At 42.8% G+C, this 25,682-nt stretch overlaps 1 protein-coding gene across 1 annotated transcript in view; it reads left to right on the top strand.

The window, feature by feature from the left end:
* Positions 1–417: 417 nt before the first annotated feature.
* The window catches only part of GNPTAB (N-acetylglucosamine-1-phosphate transferase subunits alpha and beta), an 86,191-nt gene continuing 60,926 nt past the window's right edge, over positions 418–25,682 (top strand). Inside the window, exon 1 of the mRNA XM_030821276.1 lies at positions 418–809. Within this exon, the coding sequence (XP_030677136.1) occupies positions 693–809 (117 nt within the window). The 5' untranslated portion in view covers positions 418–692. The remainder of the gene's footprint in view (positions 810–25,682) is intronic.

The raw sequence follows: 25,682 nt of genomic DNA, 5'->3' as shown, positions 1-25,682 counted from the left end.
ATATCTGACACCAAGCACTATGCCACCTAACAGGCACAAATTACATATTTAACGAATAAATGAATGAATGAAATTCGGTTTTGGCAGATTTAACCCAAAGGTTTCCTCTTTCAAACAATATAGTTGGGGGGTTGGAGGAAAGGAGCCACATACAGCATCTCCTTTTAGCACTCTGCAGAGAATGCTAAGTGCAGAGAAGGTTTTATCACAAAAATATTCATGGCATTATAGTACTGTCTATGGCACAGTCTCGACGCAGGGGGCAGTTTTCTCTTGGTCGCCTGCCTAACCGGTAAGGGGATCCCAGCCCAGCCCTCAGGGCCCGCTGCGCAAGCGCAGGTAGGGAGGGCGCGCACCTCCTCTATGCCCCTCCGTCCTCCAGGTGGCGCTGGAGACCCCGCCGCCGCCGCCGCCGCCGCCGCCGCCTCTCGCCCGGCCAGACCCGGGCGGCGCCGGCCGCCTCGCCGGCCTCAGGTCCGCCTCCGCCGCGCCGAGGGCGTGGGCTCCCGGCTCCCGGAAGCGGCGGCCGCGGCGCGGAGCCGAGCGGGCGTCCGTCGCCGGAGCTGCAATGAGCAGCGTCCGGAGGCTGTGACCTGCGCGCGGCGGCCCGACCGGGGCCCCTGAATGGCGGCTCGCTGAGGCGGCGGCGGCGGCTCAGGCTCCTCGGGGCGTGGCGTGGCGGCGAAGGGGTGATGCTATTCAAACTCCTGCAGAGACAGACCTATACCTGCCTGTCCCACAGGTATGGGCTCTACGTGTGCTTCGTGGGCGTCGTTGTCACCATCGTCTCCGCCTTCCAGTTCGGAGAGGTGAGTAGCGGCGCCGCAGCCTGGACCGGGCGCCTCGACCCTGCACTGCCCTCGCCGTGCCCCGCGATGCCCCGATACAGTATGTATTTTTTCATTATTAGAGACGGGATTTTGCCATGTTGCCCAGGCTGGTCTCGAACTCCTGAGCTCAGACGATCGCCCTGTTTCGGCGTCCCAGAGTGCTGGGATTACAGGCGTGAGCCACCGCGCCTGGCCAAATACAGTATTCTTTATCATAAACGTGTACAGAGACTATGAGCAAGTCAGAACTGGAAAAAGGCATGTATGTGATTTTAGATATTGCTCCCTCGCCCACCTTTTTTAAAAATAGAGACGGAAGTCTCCCTGTGTTGCCCAGGTTGGTCTGGAAGTCCTGGGCTCAAGTGATCCTCCCTTCTTGGCTTCCTAAAGTGCTGGGGTTACAGGCATAAGCTACCGCACCTGGCCTAATAAAGCCACTTTTAGCAACGGGGAGGAAAGCTGTATTTTCAAGTGGTTTGAAATCTGTTCCTTAGTTTTAGTTTTTTTTTTGTTTTTTTTTTGGTTGGAGGTTGCAAAAGGTTTTAAAATTAACAGAGTAGTTTTTAGAAATGCCACAGTATACATTTGCTTGAAGTCTTTACCCATGCTGGATTGTAAGCTCCATAAGAGAAGGTGCTGTCTGTAAATACTGTAACTCTGGCCCAAGCACAGGTACTGCCAGAGTATGCAGTGCAAGTGTTTGTTTAATGGCTAAATTATATGGCATGAATTCTGAGCATGTACTTTTTTAGTAGTTCTTGGTTCTAGAGGCTGGGAAAAAATGTCTTACCATAAGGGTGAGAAAGCTCCAGATTTCTAAGTGTGGAATATGTACTTAATAGTATAGTACTTGCTCCTCTTTGTTTCATGTGTTGCAACTTAATGTATCTGTGTGTAGTTAGGCGCCTTATTGCTTTTGTGTGATTTTTTTTTGGCCTTGATTAATTTTGAGTTAACTGTTTATTAAGTCCCATGCAGTGCGAAGGTGACTTAAAGGCATCAGGTGTTAGAATTTTTCATTTTATTTTATTTTTTTGAGACAGAGTCTTGCTCTGTTGCCCAGGCTGGAATGCAGTGGCTTGATCTTGGCTCACTGCAACCTCTACCTCTCAGGTTCAAGAAATTCTCCTGCCTCAGCCTCCCGAGTAGCTGGGACTACCGGCGTGTACCACCATGCCCAGCTAATTTTTGTATTTTTAGTAGAGATGGAGTTTCACTGTGTTGGCCAGGCTGGTCTCAAACTCCTGACCTCAAGTGATCTGCCTGCCTTGGCTTCCCAAAGTGTTGGGATTACAGGTGTAAGCCACCACACCTGGCCCGAATTTTTCATTTTATATCCTTTTCTTTTTGCTTTCATTCCATGCTTGGCTGTTTACCAAAAGAGAGACATTTTGTTGCAGTCCTGAAATGGCCACAGATCATAAGGTTTGGAACAGACAAGAGAAAGGAGAGGCAGACAGTGCCAACAGGTGTCATGAGAGGTGAAGGCAGCTGGCCTGTGGTTAACTTGTAAGGCATAGTGGACAAGAGGAGCTGCATGATTAGGCAGATTTGGGCTTGAATGCTGGCCCCAGCTGATAATGATCATAATAGTAGCTAATACTTATATTGGTCTTAACAGGTATCAGGCACTCTCTTAATTGCTTTACATATATTAACTGATTTAATCCTCACAACATCACCCCTGTGGGATAGGTACTGTTATTATACCCATTTTATAGGTGATAGATTGCATAACAATCCAGCTAATTCGTTGCAGAGCTGGGCTTCAAACCAAGCCAGGCTGGCTCTGAGCTGTGCTTTTTTTTTTTTCCTTTTTTTTTTGAGACGGAGTCTCACACTGTCGCCCAAGCTGGAGTACAATGGCGCAATCTCGGCTCACTGCAACCTCTGCCACCCAGGTTCACGTTGATTCTCCTGTCTCAGCCTCCTGAGTAGCTGGGATTACAGGCGCGTGCCACCACACCTGGCTAATTTTTTGTATTTTTAGTAGAGATGGGGTTTCACTGTGTTGGCCAGACTGGTCTCGAACTCCTGACCTTGTGATTTGCTCGCTTTGGTCTCCCATGGGATTACAGGCGTGAGCCACCATGACCGGCCTAAGCTGTACTCTTAAGCACCCCTTTTTATGGTTTCTCAAACAGCCCAGGCTGTTCCTTGTCTGATCTTAGGAAGGATATTTAACCGCTCTGAGCTTCCTCATCTTTGAAATGGAGGCCAGAATACCTTTCTTGCAGGGTTGATGATGAGGATTAAATAAGACCTGTATGTAAAGCACCTCACAAAGTTCCTACTACGTAACAGACCCTCATTAAATGGTCATGGCTACTGCTGCTATTATATTATCAACTCTTTCATGTCCTTAAACCTTATTTTGAAATATATCCTTGAATCAGAATACTTTGATCATATAGTTAATATTACCAACTTGTTAATAATCTCACTAATTGTAATGGATTGTAAGCTCACTAATTGTAAGTGCTTTTGGACTAAGAAGATCATTGTTTTTTTGTTTTTTGTTTTGAGATAGAGTCTCACTCTTGCCCATGCTGGAGTGCAGTGGGGTGATCTTGGCTCACTGCAACTTCCACCTTCCAGGTTCAAGTAATTTTCCCTGCCCCACCCTCCGGAGTAGCTGGGATTATGGGCGCCCGCCATCACGCCAGACTAATTTTTTTGTATTTTTAGTAGAGACAGGGTTTCACCATGTTGGCCAGGCTGGTCTCAAACTCTGGACCTTAGGTGATCCGCCTGCCTTGGCCTCCCAAAATGCTGGGATTTTAGGTGCGAGCCACCGTGCCTGGCCCTCAGAAGATCATTGTTAACTGTAAATTCGTTATCTTCTCCTCCTCTTCTCAATATAACAGGTATTTGATGCTGTATTTTGATAAGCCTTTTCTATACTCATCCAAACTTTGAGAAGTAGAATTGAGGGAAGGAAGTATCAAACAAAACAAGCTGGGTGAGGTGGCTCATGCCTGTAATCCCAGGACTTTGGGAGACTAAGGCTGGAGGATTGCTTGAAGCCAGGAGTTGGACTAGCCTGGGAAACAAAGGAAACCCTGTCTCTACAAAAAAATATAAAAATAAAGGCTGGGCGTGGTGGCTCACACCTGTAATCCCAGCACTTTGGCAGGCCAAGGCAGGAGAATTGCTTGAGCTCAGGAGTTTGAGACCAGCCTGGGCAACATGGCGAAACTCTGTCTCTACAAAAAAAGTAGAGTAGTCCCAGCTGCTTGGGAGACTGGGTGGGAGGATCACTTGAGCCCTGGTGGTTGAGGCTGCATGAGCCGTGATTGCACCACTGCACTTCAGTCTGGGTGACAGAGTGAAACCTTGTCTCAAAAATAAATACATAAATAAAAGTTAGCTAGGTGTGGTGGCACATGCCTGTAGTCCCAGCTACTCAGGAGGCTGTGGCAGGAGTGTTGCTTGAGCCCAGGAGTTTGAGGTGCGGTGCCTATGATTGTGCCACGCACTCCAGCCTGGTAGACCCGGTCTCAAAAAAAAAAAACAAAAAACAACTCCTACAGGGAGAGCCTTCAGAATGGGGACTAGTGGTCACAAAAATGCATTGCCTTGGGCTGTAGGTAGCAGGTATCAGTCTGTTGTAAATTAGTTAGCTCCACAAATGGGGTTACTAGATTGACTGCCCTTAAGATTCTTTTTAGCTTAGAAACTTCCGGTTTTTAAATAATTTGTTCTCTGTTAGTTGCTACTGTATAGATTTTAAAACGTGTTTTTGAGTTAAAATTTATTATTTCAGGGCCATCATTATTTAATCGAACCATTTATATACAAGTCCGCAATTCCTCACACTCAGGAAAATACAGACTATACGTAGCCTCAAGTCAGTTTAGTCATTTTGCCACCAAATAAGTACAGGGCAGGTCAAGTTTACTTGCCAAATAAGGTACAAAAAGATCTCTAGGTAGTGCTGGTCTGTTTTGAAAAAAAAAAAAAAAAATAAGAATCAGAAAAATAAAATTAAAAAAATTAAAAATTAGAAACAGAAAGTTAAAAGCCCCTCAAGTATTCAGAGCATTTTGGATTTCAGGATTACTAATAGAGGATTGTAGATCACTGTGTATGTGTGTGTGTATCTGTATCTGTGTGTGGGGGTATGGTGTATGTATAACGTATCACTTCCTTTGTGCACTAAGTATGGAAACAAATATCCAAGAATTAACTTACATAAGGAAGCAAAATAGGTTCACATAGAATCTACTCGTAATGAATAGTAATTTTTCCCTGACCTCTCTGCTCCCTTTTGCTTTCCTGCTTTCTGTTGCCATTTTGAATCAATGAGTTATTTTCTGTGAAAAGGAGAATTGAAAACTGGGTCTAGCTCAAGTTGTGTTCAGCCTCAGTGGTGACCAGTGTCTCATACTGGCCTTATTTTAAGAAATTCGTTATCATTTTTGTAGTTGATTAGTTCACTCATTAAACAGATATATCTGAGTGTGTTCTTGGCCAAAGGCAACAAATCGATGAATTAGAAAGAGGTCTGGCCTGAGAATGGGGACCGTCTGGCCTGCTCCTAGGTGCAGCACAAATTGTGATCCTCAGTGGTTCCTGAACTGAGTTACTCCCAGCTGCCTTGTGGGTTGGGAGTAGCCCCTCTTATCTATTTTGTGTGGACTTGTTTTCAGGGGATGGGAAAGGTTTCATTGTTTAAAAAATGTTTACAAACTATGAGACTGTATTTCTAAGAGCCTCATTTTAGCTTTAATGTTTTGTGAATATACATTTATTGGATACTTCACATGAGAAGCATGAATTATAATGTAATGGATTTTATACTAGAGATGCCAGTGGTCACACAGAGCCTTTTTAAAGGGTCTCTTTCTTTTGGGGGGTTTGAGAGAGATACATAGTCCAGCTAACTATCAAAGTAGGGACCTTGTCTTATTCTCTGCTGTATTCTTAGCCACTAGAAAGTGATTGGTACCCAGTAGATGCTGAATAAATACTTGATGGATGCATGAATGAATGGATTGATTAATTGGGTTGATCTTAACTGACATCCTTTCAAATTTATTTCAAGTAAACGTAAATTTTTTGCTCTGATGTAGTGTTTATAGTTCCCTTTTATTTCTCAAATGTGATTGATCTGATTATAACTTGAACATTTTCATGCTCTGAGAGTCATTCCTGCTCTGGTAACTTTCTCTAAAAACCTGAGACCTGTTGTTAGACTGTACAGTGGAAGATGCTGTCTTCAGAATATACAGTGGAAAATGCTGTCAGAGATACAAATAATTATAGCTCATGCCTCTGGCTATTGTTTAGTTGAGATGAGGTCGAGATGTATTTATGAGGACTGAATAACAACACAGGGGAATAAGCAATTGAATGCCTGAGTTGGTACACAACAATTGCTTAGAAAGTCAGAAGACAGAAGAATGTTGTGGGCTGAAACATCCTCGAGGCAGTTCCGACACCTTTACAAGGAGGCATGAGCTTTAGGGAGGCTTCATGGACAAGTAGGAGTTTAAACAGAAGAGAGACAAGGAAAGATTATTTTAGGAAGTGGTGGGAGTAATTTTAGCATAAAGTTGGGAATGTCAGAGAAGTTTGTGATCGCTTTTTCTTTTCGAATTACTAGTGTCTTAAAATTGCGGCTGGAATTAGTTAACAGCACTAGGTTGCAAGTGACAGACTCCCAACTCAGACCTAGCTTATTAACTAGTTTATTAACTGGGATAATTGAAAAATATAGGATGAGGCCAGGTGTGGTGGCTCACGTGTGTAATCCCAGCACTTTGGGAGGCCAAGGCGAGTTCGAAACCAGCCTGGCCAGCATGGTAAAACCCTGTCTCTACTAAAAATACAAAAATTAACTGGCCGTGGTGGTGCATGCCTGTAGTCCCAGCTACTTGGTAGGCCAAGGCAGGAGAATCACTTGAACCCTGGAGGCAGATGTTGCAGTGAGCCAAGATTGTGCCACTGCACTCTGGCTTGGGCGACAGAGTGAGGCTCTGTCTCAGACAAAACAAAACAAAAAGGTTAACAACAACAACAACAACAAAAATATATATATGGTGAAATTTCTGGCAGGAGCGGATCGAGGTGCTGAAATGATGTCATCAGAATCTCTTTTTGTCCCTGTTCCTCACCTCTGCCTTCCCCTCTTTTAGTTTACTTCTCAGCAAGCTTTCCTCATATGAGAACAAAGATTGCTGCTGGCAACCCCACCTTCTGTTCTACCAGTTCAGTAACTGCAGCAGAAAGATAGCTTTTCTTTCTCATTAGTGCCAACTAGACCAGGGCTGCCTGCCTAGCCAGAGGAATGAGTGCCCTTGTTATACCCTTGTTAACCACTGGGATCGTCTCCAGAAATAGGGGAGTGGGTGGGGCTGTCAGTCTCAACTGAACCACGTGAACTGAGAGGAGAGCCCCAGAAGATAATCACGAGGCTGTTACCCAAAGAAGGGCTGGAACAACAGATGTCTTGAAGACACTGGCTTCAGTCAAAACCCATTTCCTTTCCCTGGCTTTACTGTTGACATTGTGTCTGTGATAGCTGTTAGCCCTTTACCTTGCTCTAGAAGTGTAAAGTGGGTTGTTTCTATTTTTAATATCTGGTTAATTAATCTATCTGGGAAACTTGTTTTCTTGCATGGATATATTAATATGGAGCTTTATTAAACACAGCTCGTGTGCCCTTATAAATCTTTCAGTAATGATCAAATATATACCTTTAACTTACTATGGTGATTTAATAATTGCATTTGATCTTTCTCTTGAAATCTAAATATTGTTTATTTTGTTAATGAATTTTATCACATTGTGAGAGAAAAACTTAACCTGACTTTTTTTTTTTTTTTTTTTTTTTTGAGACAGAGTCTCGTTCTGTCGCCCAGGCTGGAGTGCAGTGGCGCAATCTCAGCTCACTGCAACCTCCACCTCCTGGGTTCAAGCAATATTCCTGTGTCAGTCTCCCGAGTAGCTGGGATTACAGGCACCCACCACAACACCTGGCTAATTTTTGTATTTTTAGTAGAGACGGGGTTATACCATGTTAGCCAGGCTGGTGTCAAACTCCTGACCTCAAGCAATTTGCCCGTCTTGGCCTCCCAAAGTGCTGGGATTACAGACGTAAGCCACTGCGCCTTGCCTTAACTGTGCCTGCTGCCTCTCCAACAAGCTCTAGATCCACACTTCCTACCAGCTGCCTACACCGCATACCTGGCACCCTGCCTTCCTAAGACTCGGCCTTGTTCATCATGGCACTTTTCCATTCCCAAGCCCAGATATAGTTTCAGAATAATTTCTCTAACAGTTTGGTGTTCCTCCAGCTTTTGAGAGGACTGGCAGAGGATGAAGGAAGAACTGGACCCAGGACCTCAGCAGTCCTTTCCTGGTATTGGTCCCAGTTATGCTTATAGAGCCATTCTTAAGCTAATCTCTTGAAAGGAGAAAGGGGCTACTTTTAGACCAATCTGACCTACCTCTGAATCTCGGGACTGGTCTCCCAAATATTTGTTATGTAGGGGTAGGTTCCTTTATGGAAGAAGAATAGATAAGTGATGCTGGGTAGGCAGCTGGCTGTAATTGTCATGTTGAATAAGCACATCTTGTGGGATGTGTAGCCAATCCCTTTATTCTTTATCTTCCACTGGCTCTTTCTATTGTCTTGCACCCCTGCCCCTGGATGAAAATTCAGGTGGGCCTGAGATTTCTGTGGTCACTTCACACTACAGAAAACAGCATGTGAATTCAGCAATTAGAGTCTTCAGTCCTAAAGCATAACAGAACTTAAAGCCTAAGTTCCCTCTCCCATTACAGGCCTGCTGCAGGCAGAAAGCCTGCAGTGGAGGAAGGGAGGGTGGCCACAGTGGGCGTCTTCTCACTTTTCCTCACTTGATGCTTCTCTTTCTGCTCTGTAACCTGTTTCTGATCCCTCCTGTGTTGGAGCACATGGAAGAAAGGAAGGAAATGAGGACAGGAAACTTCTTCCTGAATGAGTGCAGGAGCTCTCTGGGATGTGCAGGTGTCAGAGCTTATTCTTTCTTGAGTGTTTTCAAGGGGCATCCTTCAGAGACCACAGCCACCGCCGTGCTCGAGTGGTCACCAGCTTTTCCCCTGATGAGACCAAATGCCTCTTCATTCCGTTTGGTTACTTATTCCTTCCATAGATCCTAAGAATCTGATAATAATGGGAGCTTCTCATTTCAGCCTCTTTTGCCCAATGAGTAGGCCCAGGGTGACCTGCTGCTGGTTCTCTGTTGTATGTGGTCCACGTCCTTTGCTCAGACTAGGGGAGGGTGGGCTGATTCCAGCAGAGTGACAACGTCTCTCTTGTCCCCAGAGCAATTAGCCAGCCAGCACTTTATATTTTTCAGGTGTTACACAGACATGGTACCTACCCAACTTCATGGACCCATAGTGAGTTCTCTTGGTAATTTTGTGGAGCCCTTTTCTTGGGCGTAAGGAAGTGGGAAACAGACTTCTACTGCTCCTCCTTGAATGAGGTGGAGCAGGAGTCACAGAATGCCAGCTGCCTCTGAAAACCTCCTCTGATTGCCACCTGCTGGACCTTTCTACCATGATTTGGATGAGTCTGCAACTGTTCCTTAAGAAACTTTGCATGTTGGCCCAACACTTCACTTTGGCATTTGGTATCTTGTATTTTGCTGCCTCAGAAGAAACTTATTTTTACAGGCACAGCTTCTCAGTTTGGTTACCAGTTAATTGAGCTTGCCTGGGAGATGAAACTTATTTGCTATTTCTGTGCTCAGCATCCTGGTCACAAAGATGGAATCTTCCTTATCTTCAAATCCCTGTGCCCTGGCAGAGTGCCTGCCTCATTCATTCAGTGGCTAGTTAATTTTTGAGCACTGTACCAGGCCCCTGGGGATCCAGCAGTGAACAAAGCAGACTCAGCTCCTGCTGACAAGGAGCTTATATTCTGGTGGTGCAGTCAGACGTTAACTGCCACTTCATTACTATTGTGAGAAATGCTGCAAAAAAATAGAGCATCATTGTGGAAGAGACCAGCAGTGAGAATCAGTTTGGTCTGGTAGCAGGGGATCAGGAGATGCTTGCTTTTTTTTTTTTCTTTTTTTTGAGACGGAGTCTCGCTCTGCCACCCAGTCTGGAGTGCAGTGGCCACTGTCTCGGCTCACTGCAACCGCCACCTCCTGGGTTCAAGTGATTCTCCTGCCTCAGCCTCCTGAGTAGCTGGGATTATAGGCTTGCACTGCCACGCCCAGCAACTTTTTAAATTTTTAGTAGAGATGGGGTTTCACTGTGTTGGCCAGGCTGGTCTTGAATTCCTGACCTCAGGTGATCCACCCACTTCAGCCTCCCAAAGTGCTGGGATTACAGGTGTGAGCCACTGTGCCCAGCCAGGAGATGCTTTCTTGCTTGATGCTGTTTGAGTTCAACTGTAAAGGGTAAGAATTGCTGAGGCCGAGGACAGAGGAGGTCAAGTCAGCTCTAGGACAGTGGTTCTTAGCTAGCTGTGATTTTTGCCACATGTCTAGAAACATTTTTGGTTGATACAGCTAGGGCATGGCATGGGGTTGCTGCTACTGGCATTTAGTGGGTAGAAGCCAGGGATCCTGCCAAACATCCTATAGTGCACGGCACAGCCGCTACAACAAAGAATCATCCAGCCCAAAATGCCGACAGTGCTGAAGTTGAGAAATCCAGAATTAGAAGGGGCAAGAATGGCTGCAGGGCAGTTAGTCTACAGGACTGGCCTGGGACTAGGTCAGTGGAAGGACATAGGAAGAGAAATGGACAGATTCAAGAGGCTTAAGAGGCAAAATCCTCTAGTTCTTATGTTCCATTAGGTGCTAGGCACTCCACTAACATCTTGGGATACAAAAGTCAGTCAGATAGACAAGTTCATTTGCTCTCACAGACCTTACTTGTAGTTCTTCAGTGAATATTTGTTGAATGAATACTTATAAGCATCAAAATTTATTTTTGTTGCTGATTGTGACTGAACTTAGGAAGAGTAGTTTAAGTGAGGTGCCTAATGTATATAAGACATCTTGCGTAGAGCCTGGTCCTAGGCATTCAGCTAATTAAGTGCCAACTGTCCCATCTCAGGATTGTTGTCCATGTGGCCAGAGTGCTCATGAAGACAGGACAGGAGACCACCCTGTGGGCTTATGCCTCTTAATCTTTCCTTAAATGCAGACAGAAGGACTCACAGTGATTTCTTTACCTCAGTGTGCTTTGTTATGATTGCTATGAAATCAGAGCGAGCAAGTCCTTTATTTAATATCGCTTGTACTGTATACTAATATATGTAGGCTTCCTCTAGTTCCTTCTAAAATATAACAGGAGTAACTATAATAGATTATATATATTCATGATATATCTTTTTAAAATTTCTGCTGTTCTTTAGATTGTTCTCATCTTGTGATACAGATGCAGAATCTTTAGCAGTTGATTAGTCAGCCTGTGTGTGATTCATATGCATACTAAATTACACAGGAAAAAGTGATCTTTCAGAAAGACCAGGTCAGGTCACACTCATTCAGGGAGTGAAACTCATTCTACGATCAGACTAAAAACCATATTGCCCACTTTAAGATTACTTCCCAAAATTGCTTCATTTTTTAGGATTCTAGTTTTTCTTTTTCCTTTGATAAACCTTCCCCCCCCCCCCCCCGCTTCATTTTCTCACTTCATTTCTGTCTCTCATTAATTCCAAATTAGATAAAGCTTCTAAAGCAAATTTTCAGAAGTTGTTCACGTGACAGGCTTATGGAGGTGTTCACTTTGGGCCAGTGTGTTAGTCTATTTTCATACTGCTGTGAAGACATATGCGAGACTGGGTAGTTTATAAAGAAAAAGAGGTTTAGGCTCATGCCTGTAATCCCAGCACTTTGGGAGGCCGGGGCAGGTGGATCACCTCAGGTCAGGAGTTCAAGACCAGCCTGGCCATCATGGTGAAACCCTGTCTCTACTAATTATACAAAAATTAGCCAAGTGTGGTGGTGGGCACCTGTAATCCCAGATACTTGGGAGGCTGAGGCAGGAGAATTGCTTGAACCTGGGAGGTGGAGGTTGCAGTGAGCCAAGATCGTGTCATTGCACTCCAGCCTGGGCGACAAGAGTGAGACTCTGTCTTAAAAAAAACAAAACAAAACAAAAAAAAAACAAAAAAAAAACCGAAAAAGAGGTTTAATGTACTTGCAGTTCCACATGGCTGGGGATGCCTTACAATCACGGTGAAAGGGGAAGGAGGAGCAAAGGCACATCTTGGATGGCGGCAGGCAAGAGAGCATGTGCAGAGGAACTGCCCTTTATAAAACCATCAGATCTTGTGAGACTTACTCACTGTCACAGGAACAGCATGGGAAAAGCCTACTCCCATGATTTAGTTACCTCCCATCAGGTCCCTCTCATGACACATGGGGATTATGGGAGCTACAGTTCAAAATGAGATTTGGGTGGGGACATGGCCAAACTATATTAGCCAGGTTGTCTACTGCTGACTAAAGACACAAAGGGCTGGGCATGGTGGCTCAGGCCTATAAGCCCAACACTTTGGGAGTCCGAGGTGGGTGGATCACCTGAAGTCAGGAGTTTGAGACCAGCCTGGCCAACATGGTGAAACCTCGTCTCTACTAAAAATACAAAAATTAGTCGGGTGTGGTGGCAGGTGCCTATAATCCCAGCTACTCAGGAGGCTAAGGCGGGAGAATCACTTGAATCTGGGAGGTGGAGGTTGCGGTGAGCCGAGATCATGCTACTGCAGTCCAGCCTGCGCAACAGAGTAAGACTCTGTCTCCAAAAAAAAAAAAAAAAAAAAGACGCAAAGATATTATTTAAGTTGCTTTCTGCTCTGGAGGAACTCATAGTCCAGACAGGGAGATGGACAGGCAAGTAGGCAAACTTAAACTGTGTTGTGATGAATGCAGTTGAAGAGGTAGGCATGGGTGCCAGGCACACTTTCTCAGATGGTGTGATACCTGAGCTTGGTCTGGAAGGAGATGGGTGAGTAAAGGAAGGGGAGTGTTTTTGTTTGTTTTGTTTTTTAAGGAAAAGATGCCATTGGTGTAAAGGTATGGATATGAGGCATTATTAACTTCTAAGAACAAAAGTAGTTCTAAAGGGCTGCAGCATCTTTGGAGTGACAGGGGAATGAAGCCAAAGAGGCAGGCAGGGGCCAGTTTAGGACTTGCCTGCTGGGTGGTGCTAAGGAATGTGAATTCATCCTGAAGAAAATGGAGACCATCAAAGGATTTTAAGGAAGAGAGTAATGAAATCAAATCTGTGCTTAGAACAGTTGCTCTGGAGGAAATGTGGAAGATGAATTGCAAGTGGGAGAAAACGGGCAGCAGGAGATGGGGTGAAAATCCCACATCAAGTATAATGCTTCAGAATCCTAAGCTTTTTTGATATTTTTATTTTTTGAGACAGGATCTCACTATGTTCCCCAGGCTGGTCTTGAACTCCTGGGCTCAAGTGATCCTGCCACCTCAGCCTCCCCATAGCTGGGATTGTAGGCATGTGTCACTTTGGCTAGCTATTTGAAAAATTAATTACTTTAATTTTTAATTATTATGGCTATATAATAGTTATGCACATTTATGGAGTACATGTGATATTTTTATACATGCATACAATGTGTAATGATCAGGCTGGGTGCAGTGGCTCACACCTGAATCCCAGCACTTTGAGAGCTTAGGTGGGTGGGTTGCTTGAACTCAGGTGTTCAAGACCAGCCTGGGCAACATGATGAAACCCCATCTCTACAAAAAAATACAAAACTTAGCTAGGTATGGTAGCACGTGCCTGTAGTCCCAGCTACTCTGCAGGCTGAGGTAGGAGGATCACTGGAGCCTAGGAGATTGAGGCTACATTGAGCCATGATTGTGCCACTGCTCCACCCTGGGTGACAGAGGGAGACCCTGTCTCAAAAAAAAAAAAAAAAAAAAGTGGAATGATAAAATCTGGGTAATGGGGATATCCATCATCTCAACCACGTATCATTTCTTTGTGTTGGGAACATTCCAGATCCTCCCTTTTAGCTATTTTGAAATATACAATAAATTATTTTTAATTATAGTTGCCCTCTTGTGCTGTCGAACACTAGGACTATCTAACTGTATTTTTGTACCTATTAGCCAATCACTTTTCATCCCCACTGCTGCCACTACCCTTTCCATCCTCTGGTAACCACCATTCTATTCTCTACCTCCATGAGATCAATTTTTTAGCTCCCGCATATGAGTGAGAAATGTGAATGCAATTTGTTTTTCTGTGCCTAGCTTATTTTACTTAACATCATATCCTCTGGTTCCATCCACGTTGCTGCAAATTACAGGATTTTATTCTTATTTATGGCTGAATAATATCCCATTGTGTGTATATACCATTTTCTTTATGCATTCATCCATTGATGGACACTTAGCTTGCCTCCAAATCTTGGCCATTGTGAATAGTGCTGAAATAAACACAGGAGTGTAGATAGCTCTTCAATACACTGATTTCCTTTCTTTTGGGTTTATACCCAGTAGTGGGATTGCTAGATCATATAGTCGTTCTATTTTTAGTTTTTTGAGGAATCTTCAAAGTGTTTTCCATAGTGGCTATACTAATTTACGTTCCCACTAACAGAGTACAAGCATTGCCTTTTTGCCAAGTCCTTGCTAGCATTTCTTATTTTCTGTCTTTTTGATAATAGCCACTTTGACTAAGGTGAGATATCTCACTGTGGTTTTAATTACATTTCCCTGATGACTTGTAATGTTGAGCATTTTTAAATATACCTATGGCCACTTACATGTGTCGTCTTTTGAGAAATGTCTATTCTGATATTTTGCCAATATTAAAATCAGATTATTTGGGTTTTTTTATGCCATTGAGTTGCGTTCCTTATATATTCTGATTATTAAACCCTTGTCAAATGAATAGTTTACAAATAATTTTTCTCATTCTGTAGGTAGTCTCTTCATTTTGTTGATTGTTTCCTTTGCTGTGCAGAAGCTTTTTAGATTGATGTAATCCCATTTGTCCATTTATCTTTGGCTGTGTATTCTCTTTAGGTCTTACTCAAGAAACCTTTGCCCAGATGATTGTCCTGAATTTCCCCAGTTATTTTCTTCTAGTAGTTTCAAGTTTCAGGTCTTAGATTTAAGTCTTTAATCCATTTTGATTTGAGTTTTGTATATGGTGAGAGATAGGGGTCCAGTTTCATTCTTCTGCATATGGAAATCCTTTTTCCCAGCACCATGCATTGAAGAGACTGTCCTTTCCCCATTGTATGTTCTTGGCACTTTTGTCAGAAATTAGTTGGCTGTAAATCTGCGGATTTATTTCTGAATTCTCTATTCTCTTCCATTGATCTTTGTGTCTGTTTTATACCAGCATCATGCTGTTTTAGTTTCTGTAGCTCTGTGGTATATTTTGAAGTCAGGTAGTGTGATGCCTCAAGCTTAGTTCTTTTTGCAGTCTTTCAGGATTGCTTTGCCTATTTGGGAGCAGAATCAGTGAGCATTGAATATTGATTTTTATAACTGTACAAAGACCTGAAAGGAAAGTGTCTTTGTTTTTATAGAGAGGCTTTTTTTTTTTTTTTAGAACAGGGTCTTGCTATGTTGTCCAGGCTGGAGTGCAGTAGCTATTCACAGACACGATCATAGCAAACTGCAGCCTGAAATTCCTGGGCTTAAGCAATCCTCTGACGTCAGCCCCCTGAGTAGCTGGGACTATGGGTGTGTACACCACCATGCCCAGCTAACGTTTATTGCTGCCTTATTGTTTGGCTTTGGACGAGTCTCTTTATTTCTTTATAATATAGAAGATAGAATAACTTACATCAGAATTCTTCAAAATCACTTACAGTCTAGCATTTAACAGTGAGCTATTATGGTCCGGGCATGGTGGCTCATGCCTGTAATCCCAGCACTTTGGGAGGCCAAGGTGGGAGAGCAGCCTAGGCAACATGGTGAAACCCCATCTCTACAAAATACAAAATTAGCCAGCATAGTGGCATGCCCCTGTACTCCCAACTACTTGAGAGGCTAAGGTGGGTGAACTGCTTGAGCCTGGGAGGCAGAGGTTGCAGTGAGCCTGAGATCATGCCACTGCATTCCAGCCTGGGCAATGAAATGAGACCGTCTCAGTAAAAAATAAAAAAAAGTAAGCTATGCTGCCAGCACTTTTCAAAGTATAATTTGGGGACTCCTGGGACCCCAAGATCCTTTTCAGTTATCCTTAAGGTCAAGCCTAGTTTTGTAATAATATTAGGACATTATTTGCCTTTTACTCACATTCTTTCATGAGAGCACAGTGGAGTTTTCTTGAGGCCTACAGGACATGTGACATTGCAACAGACTGATGTAGAACAGATGTTGTCTTCTATTAAATAGACATTAAAGAGATTTTAAAAAATTACGAAGTACCGTTTCTCACTTTTTTATTTTTGAAAATATAGTTATTATTTATGAGAAATATGTTAACCTGTAATGGGTTTATTTATTTTTAAATGAGTATTTATTTATTTATGAGACAGAGTCTTGCTCTGTTGCCCAGGCTGGAGTATAGTGACATCGTTCTGGCTCACTAGAACCTCTGCCTCCCAGGTTCAAGCAATTCTCCTGCCTCAGCCTCATGAGTAGCTGGGATTACAGGCTCCTGCCACCACACCCGGCTAATTTTTGTATTTTCAGTAGAGACAGGGTTTCACCATGCTGGCCAGGCTGATCTCGAACCTCTGACCTCAAGTGATCTGCCTGCCTTGGCCTCCCAAAGTGCTGGAATTACAGACGTGAGCTACCGCGTCCAGGCTAAATGAGCACCTAAATTTTTCCTCAGTTTTAATTTTAATACAGTAGATATCAATAAATATAATCCACATACATTTTTCTTTTTTTTTTTTTTTTGAGACGGAGTCTTGCGCTCTCACCCAGGCTGGAGTGCAGTGGCGCAATCTTGGCTCACTGCAAGCTCTGCCTCCCGGGTTCACGCCATTCTTCTGCCTCAGCCTCTCCGAGTAGCTGGGACTACAGGCGCCCGCCACCACGCCCGGCTAATTTTTTGTATTTTTGGTAGAGACGGGGTTTCACTGTGGTCTCGATCTCCTGACCTCGTGATCCGCCTGCCTCGGCCTCCCAAAGTGCTGGGATTACAAGCGTGAGCCACCGCGCCCGGCCTCCACATACATTTTTCAAAGCTGTTTGGAGTCCTCAATATTTTTTTTTTTTTCGAGACAGGGTTTTACTCTCGTTGCCCAGGCTGGAGTGCAATGGCTCAATCTCAGCTCACTGCAGCCTCTGCCTCCTGTGTTCAAGTGATTCTCCTGCCCGAGCCTCGCTGGTAGCTGAGACTACAGGCTTATGCCACCATACCTGGTTAATTTTTGTAGTTTTTGTAGAGATGGTGTTTCATCATGTTGCCCAACTGGTCTTGAACTCTTTTTTTTTTTTTTTTTTTTTGAGATGGAGTCTCGCTCTGCTGCCCAGGCTGGAGTACAGTGGCACAATCTCGGCTCACTGCAACCTCCGCCTCCCGGGTTCAAGCGATTCTTCTGCCTCAGCCTCCCGAGTAGCTGGGACTACAGGTGCATGTCACCACACCCGGCTAATTTTTGTGTTTTTAGTAGAGACGGGGTTTCACCATATTGGCCAGGCTGGTCTCAAACTCCTGACCTTGTGATCTGCCCGCCTCGACCTCCCAAAGTGCTGGGATTACAGGCGTGAGCCACTGTGCCCGGACTGAACTCTTGAGCTCAAGTGATCCTCCTGCCTTGGCCTCCCAAAGTGCTGAGTTTACAGGTGTTAGCTACCATACCCAGCCAGTCCTCAATAATTTTTAAGAGTTTAAGGGGGTCCTGAGACCAAAAAGTTTGAGAACTGCTGTTCCTAGTATTTAACAAGAAACATATTTAAAAAAAAATATATTGTATCTCTATCACGCAAATACAAATATAAGCCACTGTCATCTCTTAACACTCTTGCTCCATTATAATTCATTCTCCAGACTGCAACCAGAGTACATTTTTAAAAATGTGAATCAGATTTTATCATGTCCATTGCACATAATAGAAAATCTGGACTGCTTTCAGTGTCTTATGTATGTCCCTAAATATAGCACCCTACCCACTTCTCTGAAGAGCCTGTATCAGGTAACTGGTGTGTATTGTGTAACTATTTCTACAAAAATGTCATGTAACAAACTATCCCCAAATTTGCTGGCTTAAAATGAGAGCAGCAAACTCCATCCGTTTTTGTGTGGGCTGTAATTTAATAATGCCTTTTACATTTTCAATTGGTTTTTAAAAATTAATGTTTCACAACAACATGAAAATTATATGAAATTCATATTCTGGTTTCCCTTCGGATTGCATAAATCTTTTGCCTTTTACTAAGATTTCCATGGGGCTGGGTGTGGTGGCTTATGCCTGTAATCCCAGCAATTTGGGAGGCTGAGGCAGTAGGATCACTTGAGTCCAGGAGTTCAAGACCAACCTGGGCAACATAGTGAAACCCCATCTTTACCAAAAAAGAAACAAATAAACAAAAAAAACCCAAAAAAACCACTTAGCTGGGCATGGTGGCGCATGTTCATAGTCCCAGCTACTCAGAGGCTGAGGTGGGAGGATTGCTTAAGTCTGGGAAGTTGGCACTGCAGTAAGCCGAGATTGTGCTACTGTGCTCCTGCCTGAGCAACATAGTAAGACCCCATCTCTACAAACAAAAATAAATAAATATTTTCATGGAGAGGAGCAACTCTGACTTTTTGTTTTATTTTTGAGACAGGGTCTTACTCTGTCACCCAGGTTGGAGTTCAGTGGCATGAACACAGCTCACTGCAGCCTTAGCCTCCTGGGCTCAAGATCCTCCTGCCTCAGCCTCCTGAGTAGCTGAGACCACAGGTGTGTGCCACCAAGCCCGGCTGATTTTTATATTTTTTTTTATAGGGATGGGGGGGGTTCTCAGCATGTTGCCCAGGCTGGTCTTGAACTTGTGGACTCAAGCAGTCCTCCCACCTCAGCTTCCGAAAGTGCTGGGATTACATGTATGAGCCACTGCGCCCGGCCCAGCTTTGAGATTTTCGCCAATTTTTTGAGGCCTTGCTTTGGCAAGGTGATACAGTTTGGATTTGTGTCCCTGACCAAATCTCATGTTGAATTGTCATTCCCAGTGTTGGAGAAGAGGCATGGTGGGAAGTGATTGGATCATAGTGGGGGATTTCCCCCTTGCTGTTCTTGTGATAGTGAGTAAGTTCTCAGAGCTGGTTGTTTATTTTAATTTAATTTTATTTGTTTTGAGACAGAGTCTCACTCCATCGCCCAGGCCGGAGGGCAATGGTGTAATGTCAGATCACTGCAACCTCTGCCTCCTGGGTTCAAGTAGTTCTTCTGCCTCAGCCTCCCAAGTAGCTAGAATTACAGGCACACACCACCACGCCCAGCATTTTTTTAGTAGAGACGGGGTTTCACCATGTTGGCCAGGCTGGTCTTGAACTCCTGGCCTCAAGTGATCTGCCCACCTCGGCCTCCCAAAGTGCTGGGATTACAGGTGTGAGCCACCACTCCCTGCCTGAGATCTGGTTGTTTAAAAGTGTGTAGCACCGGCCGGACGCGGCGGCTCAGCCTGTAATCCCAGCACTTTGGGAGGCCGAGGCAGTTAGATCACCTGAGGTCAGGAGTTCAAGGCCAGCCTGGCCAACATGGTGAAACCCCATCTCTACTAAAAATACAAAAATTAGTTGGGTGTGGTGGCAGGCACCTGTAATCCCAGCTCCTTGGGAAGCTGAGGCAAGAGAATCACTTGAACCCAGGAGGCAGAGGTTGCAGTGAGCTGAGATCTCACCACTGCACTCCAGCCTGGGTGACACAGTGAGACTCCATCTCAAAAAAAAAAAAAAAAAAAAAAATGTGTGTAGCACCCTCCCCCTTTGCTCTCTTCCTCCTTCTCTGGCCATGTAAGATGATGTGCCAACTTCACCTTCGCCTTCTGCCATGATTGTAAGTTTCCTGAGGCCTCCCAGAAACGCTTCCTGTACATCCTGCAGAACTGTGAGTCAATTAAACCTCTTTTATTTATAAATTACTCAGTCTTAGGTAGTTCTTTATAGCAATGCGAGAACAGACTAATCCACAGGGATAGAGTAAAAAAGAAAACAAAAAAAGAAAAAATTATGTGAAATTTAAATGTCAGTTTCTGTAATTTAAGTTTCATTGGAACACAGCCATGTCCATTTATTTACATGCTGTCCATGGTTATTTTCACATTACAGTGGCAGAATTAAATAGCTGAGACAGAAACTATATGGCCTGCAAAGTCTAAGATGTTATTATTTGGTCTTTTACAGAGAAAGATTTCCAGTCTTTGATTTACAGTGGCAATTACTTGCTCTCTGGATGTGCAGGTCATTGGTTAACTGATTGGGGTTGGACTTGGTTGCCTCTGCTCCACGGGTCTCTCATCCTCCAGGGACCAGCAAGCGAACCTAGTCATGTTCTTCTCAAGGCAAAGGTAGAGGCCGAGAGATCCTCTAGATAATCGCAAACCCTTCTGAGGTGTAGGCTCAGAACTGCTGCAGTCACCGTCTTTTTGTTCTTTGAAGGCATTCAACTTTTCTTAGGAGCTTTGTACTGGCTGTTCCATGAGCAGGAGAGCACTCCCCCCAGATCATCTGGTGACAGGCTTTCTTGTCACATAGGTCTCAGCTGTAACACTTCACTTGGGCCTTCCCCACCACCTGTCCCAAAGCAGCCTCTTTCCCCAAGTTCTTCTTTATCACATTCCCCTATTTTTCCTTTTTTTTTTTTTTAAATAATACTTTTAGTGTCAATCTGAAATTGTATGTTGATATATATGATTTCTTACCTCTCTCCTTTAAAATGTAGGCTCTGTGGGAGCAGGGGCCTTTCTGTCTTATTCACCACTGTATTTTCGGCCCCCGGAAGCCTGGCACCTGGAAGTAAGCTGAGCGCAGAAATATTTTTTTCTACTGTCTAAATATGGAAAGGTCACCCGTGGTGAGCAGTTGCTAAATTTGACCTTAAAAGAAAGAATGTGGATTTAGTTTATATATATGTACGTGTGTACATATATATATATATATATATATATATGAAATTGGAGTAGACTTTACATGTTAGAGCAGTTTAGGTTTACAGAAAAATTATATGGAAGGTACAGGAGATTCCCGTATACTCCCTCTCCCCTGAATAGTTTTCCATATATTTTTAATAGGCTTGTTTTATTTACTTATTATTAATTTTAGAGACTGGGTCTTGCTCTGTTGCCCAGGCTGGAGTGTAGTTGTACAGTCAGCTCACTGCAGCCTTGAACTCGTGGTTTGAAGAGATCTTCCTTCCCCCAGCCTCCCAAGTAGCTGGGTGTACAGGCACACACCACACCTTTTCTTGTAGAGACTGGGTCTCACTATATTGAACTGCTGGTCTGAAGGGATTCTCCTGCCTTGGCCTCCCAAAGCACTGGGATTACAGGTGTGAATCACCATACCTGGCCTGTTTCCCCTAAAAACACCTTGTGTCAGTGTGGTACATTTGTTATAGTTGGCAAATCAATATTGATAGATTTTTTATTAACTAATTTACATAGATTACACCAGGATTCATTTTTTGTTTTATACAGTTCTGTGGGTTTTGACAAAAGCATAATGTCCTGTGTCTACCACTACAGTATTGTACAGAATAGTTTCACTGCCCTACAGTTGTTCTTGCTCTGTGCTTCACCTATTCATTCCCATCTTCTCCTTCCTCCTGCTGGCAACCACTGATCTTTTTGCTGTGTCTGTAGTTGGGCCTTTTCCAGAATGTCATTTCTTGGAATCACATAATATGTAACCTTTTCAGTTTGCTTCTTTCCCTTAGTAATATTCATTTAAGCTTCCTCTATGTCTCTTCATGACTTGATGGCTCTTTTCTTTGTAGCACTGAATAATATTCCATTGTCTGGTGCCATTCACCTTTTGAAAGACATCTTGATTGCTTCCAGTTTGGGGCAATTTTGAATAAAGCTGCTATATACGTTTATGTGCAGGTTTTTATATGGACACAATTTTTCAACTCAGGTAAATACATAGGAGCATGACTGTGATAAGCCTATGTTTAGCTTTGTGAGACACTGCCAAACTGTCTTCCAAAGTGGCTGCACCATTTGAATTCCCACCAGCAATCAATGAGAATTGCTGTTGCTTCACATCTTTCCCGGCTTGGTGTTGTCAGTGTTTTGGATTTTAGCCATTCCATTAGGTGTGCAGTGGTATCTCATTGCTGTTTTAATTTGTTATTCCCTAATGACATGTGATGTTGAGCATCATTATATATACTTGTTTACCATCTGTATGTTTTCTTTGGTTGGGTATCTTCAGATTTTTTTGCCCAGGTTTTAATTGGGTTGTTTGTTTCCTTACTGTTGAATTTTAGGAGTTCTTTGTATATTTTGGATACCAGTCCCTTATCAGATATGTGTCTTACAAAGATTTTTTCTCAGTCAGTAGTTATCTTCTTATTCTTTTAACAGTGTCTCCCAGAGCAGAGCAGAAGTTTTTTTGAGACCGAGTTTTGCTCTTGTTGACCAGGCTGGAGTGCAATGGTGCAATCTCGGCTTACCGCAGCCTCTGCCTCCCGGGTTCAGGCGATTCTCCTGCTTCGGCCTCCCAAGTAGCTGGGATTACAGGCATGCACCACCACGCCCAGCTAATTTTGTATTTTTAGTAGAAAGATGGGGTTTCTCCATGTTGGCCAGGCTGGTCTCGAACTCCCGACCTCAGGTGATCCACTCACCTCAGCCTCCCAAAGTGCTGGGATTACAGGCATGAGCCACCACACCCAGCCAGAAGTTTTTAATTAGTACAACTGATCAGTCTTTTTTTCACCTATGGATTGTACTTTTGGTGTTGTATCCAAAAAGTTACTATCAAATCCAAGGTCACCTAGATTTTCTATCTTTTTTTTTGGAGACAGAGTCTTGCTCTGTTATCCAGGCTGGAGTGCAGTGGTGTGAACACGACTCACTATAGCCTCCACCTCCTGAGTTCAAGTGATCCTCTTACCTCAGCTTCCTTAGTAGCTGGGTCCACAGGTGCATGCCGCTATGCCCAGCTTTTTTTTTTTTTTTTTTTTTTTTTTAATTGCCCAGGCTGGTCTTGAACTCCTGGGCTCAAGCAGCAATCCTCCCACTTTGGCCTCCTAAAGTGGTGGGATTACAGGCATAAGCCACCATGCCCAGCCATGTAACTTTAGAGTCAGTTTGTCTATATCCTCAAAACAACTTGCTGAAATTTTAGTTGAGTTTGCATTGAATCTGTAGATCAAGTTGGGAAGAACTGACAACTTAACAATATTGAGCCTTCCTATCTGTGAACATGGAATTTCATTTAGATCTTCTTTGATTGTTTCCATTGGCTTTCTGTAGTTTTCTTCACAAAGATTTCATACATATTCATACATATTTTGTTAGAGTTATGCCTATGCATTTCTTAGTTTTCTTTTTTAGCAGGGGGTGCTAACCTAAATTGTATTGTGTTTTTCAGTTTCAAATTCCAATTGTTCATTGTTGGTATATAGGAAAGCACTTGACTTTTGACTTTTGTATGTTAACTTTGTTTTTATTTGTTTGTTTGTTTTTTGAGAGAGAGTCTTACTGTTGCACAGGCTGGAGTACAGTGGTGCTATCGTGCCTCAGTCCACTGAGTAGCTGGGACTACAAGTGCGCGCCACCACACCTGGCTAATTTTTGTATTTTTGGTAGAGATGGAGTTTCACCATGTTGGCCAGGCTGGTGTCAAACTCTTGTCCTTGGGTGATCCACCAGTCTGGGCCTCCAGAAGTGCTGGGATTACAGGTGTGAGCCACCGTGCTGGCCTTGTATGTTAACTTTGTATCCTGCAGTCTTACTATATTTGCTTATTTGTTTCAGATTTTTTTTGTTGTTGATTCTTTGGGATTTTCTACATAGACAGTCATGTCATCGGTGAACAAAGACAGTTTTATTTTTTTTTCTTCTACTCGAACCAAGATAGTTTTATTTCATCCTTCTCAATCTGTTTACCTTTTATTTCCTTTTTTTGTCTTACTGCATCAGCTAGGACTTCAGGTACAATTTTGAATAAGAATGGTGATAGGAGGAGGAGTCCACACTTGTTCCTGGTTTTAGGAGGAAAGCATGTAGTTTCTCATCACTAAGTATGATATTAGGTGAAACTTTTTTTGTAGATGCTCTATCAAATTGAGGAAGTTCTCCCGTATTCCTAGTTTGCTGAAAGTTTTTATCATAAATTAATGTTGGATTGTCAAATGCTTTTTCTGCATTTATTGGTATGGTCATAACAATTTTTCTTCTTTAGCTTGTTGATGTGAAGGATTTTATTAATTGATTTTTGGTTGTTAAACCAGGCTTGTATACCTGGAATGAATCCCAGTTGGTTGTGGTAAATAATTCTTTTTATATATTGTTGGATTTGATTTGATAATATTTTATTGAGGGTTTTTGCATCTGTGTTCATGACAGATAGTGGTTTATAAGTTTCCTTTCTTGTAATGTCTTTGCCTTGTTTTGGTATTAGGGTAATTTTGGCCTCATAGAATGAATTAGGAAATGTTCTCTCTGCTTCCATTTTCTGGAAGAGATTGTAGAGAAGTGGTATCATTTTTTTTTTCCTTAAATGTTTGGTAAAATTCACCAGTGAAACCATCTGGGTCTGGGGCTTTCTATTTTGGAAGGTTATTAATTATTGATTCAAATTTTTTTATAGATATAGCCCTATTCAGATGACCTCTTTCTCCTTTTTTGAGTTTTGGATCGTGCGTTTCAAGGAGTTGGTCCATTTCATCCAAATTATAAAATCCGTGGAGATAGAGTTGTTCATAATGCTCCTTTATTTTTTTAGGGGGGAAGGTATTGTAGTGATTTACTTTTCTTTTAAATTATTGTGGTTAAACATATATAACATGAAATTTGCCATTTTAGCTATTTTTAATTGTATAACTCAGTGGCATTAGTTACATATACAAAGTTGTGCAACCATCACCACTGACTATTTCCAAAACTTTTTCATCGCCTCAAACAGGAACTTTGTAACCATTAAATTCGTCAGTCATCTCTTCCTCTAGCTCCTGGTTGCCTCTAATCTACTTTCTGTTTCTATGGATTTGCCTGTTGTGGATATTTTATATAATGGAATCATACAATATTTGTCTTTTTGTTTCTTGTTGTTATTCTGGCAGTTTTGGCTTGTTTGTCTGTGTTTACATGGGGAAAGAAAAATTGTAGCAGCCTGTTCCACCATTTTGCTGATGTCAAGCTCCAGACTAATAGTTTTGATTGTTGCTTTTTTAATATAATATTTTATCAAACACTTTATCCCTTGACTACTTTGTAATGCTCCACAAAGGAAGAAACTTTGTTTTGGTCATTGCTATGTCCTCAGAATCTAGAATGATGCCACATAATATTTATTGACTGAGAAAATTAAGTTACTGTGTTTTAAACGATTGTTTGAAAATGTGATTTTTAATAGCTTTATCATATTTATATGAATGTACCATAATTACTCAATTTCCTGTTTAATTTTTAAATTATGTTTAATGATCTAAACATTAGATCATTTCATTTTTATTTTTATTGGTAATAATGGTGATTATCATACAGAAGCCTTTGGGTGGATCTATGATAATTTCCTCGGCATATGTTTCTTGTAGTGGAATTAACCAGATCAAAAGGCATGAACATTTGTTTGTTTCTTTGGTAAACACTGCCAATTGCTCCTCAAGAAAGGAGCAATTTTTTTAAATGGCCTGGCAGCTATTTTTTAAAAAAATAACATTCTTGGCCTGGCTCAGGCCTGAATCCCAGCATTTTGGGAGGCAGAAGCAGGCAGATCGCTTGAGCCCAGGAGTTT

This window comes from Nomascus leucogenys, chromosome 10 (assembly GCF_006542625.1).
Source record: "Nomascus leucogenys isolate Asia chromosome 10, Asia_NLE_v1, whole genome shotgun sequence".
Lineage (NCBI taxonomy): Eukaryota > Metazoa > Chordata > Mammalia > Primates > Hylobatidae > Nomascus > Nomascus leucogenys.
Note: the sequence above shows the minus strand (reverse complement) of the source record. Positions and strands in the feature narration are given on the sequence as shown.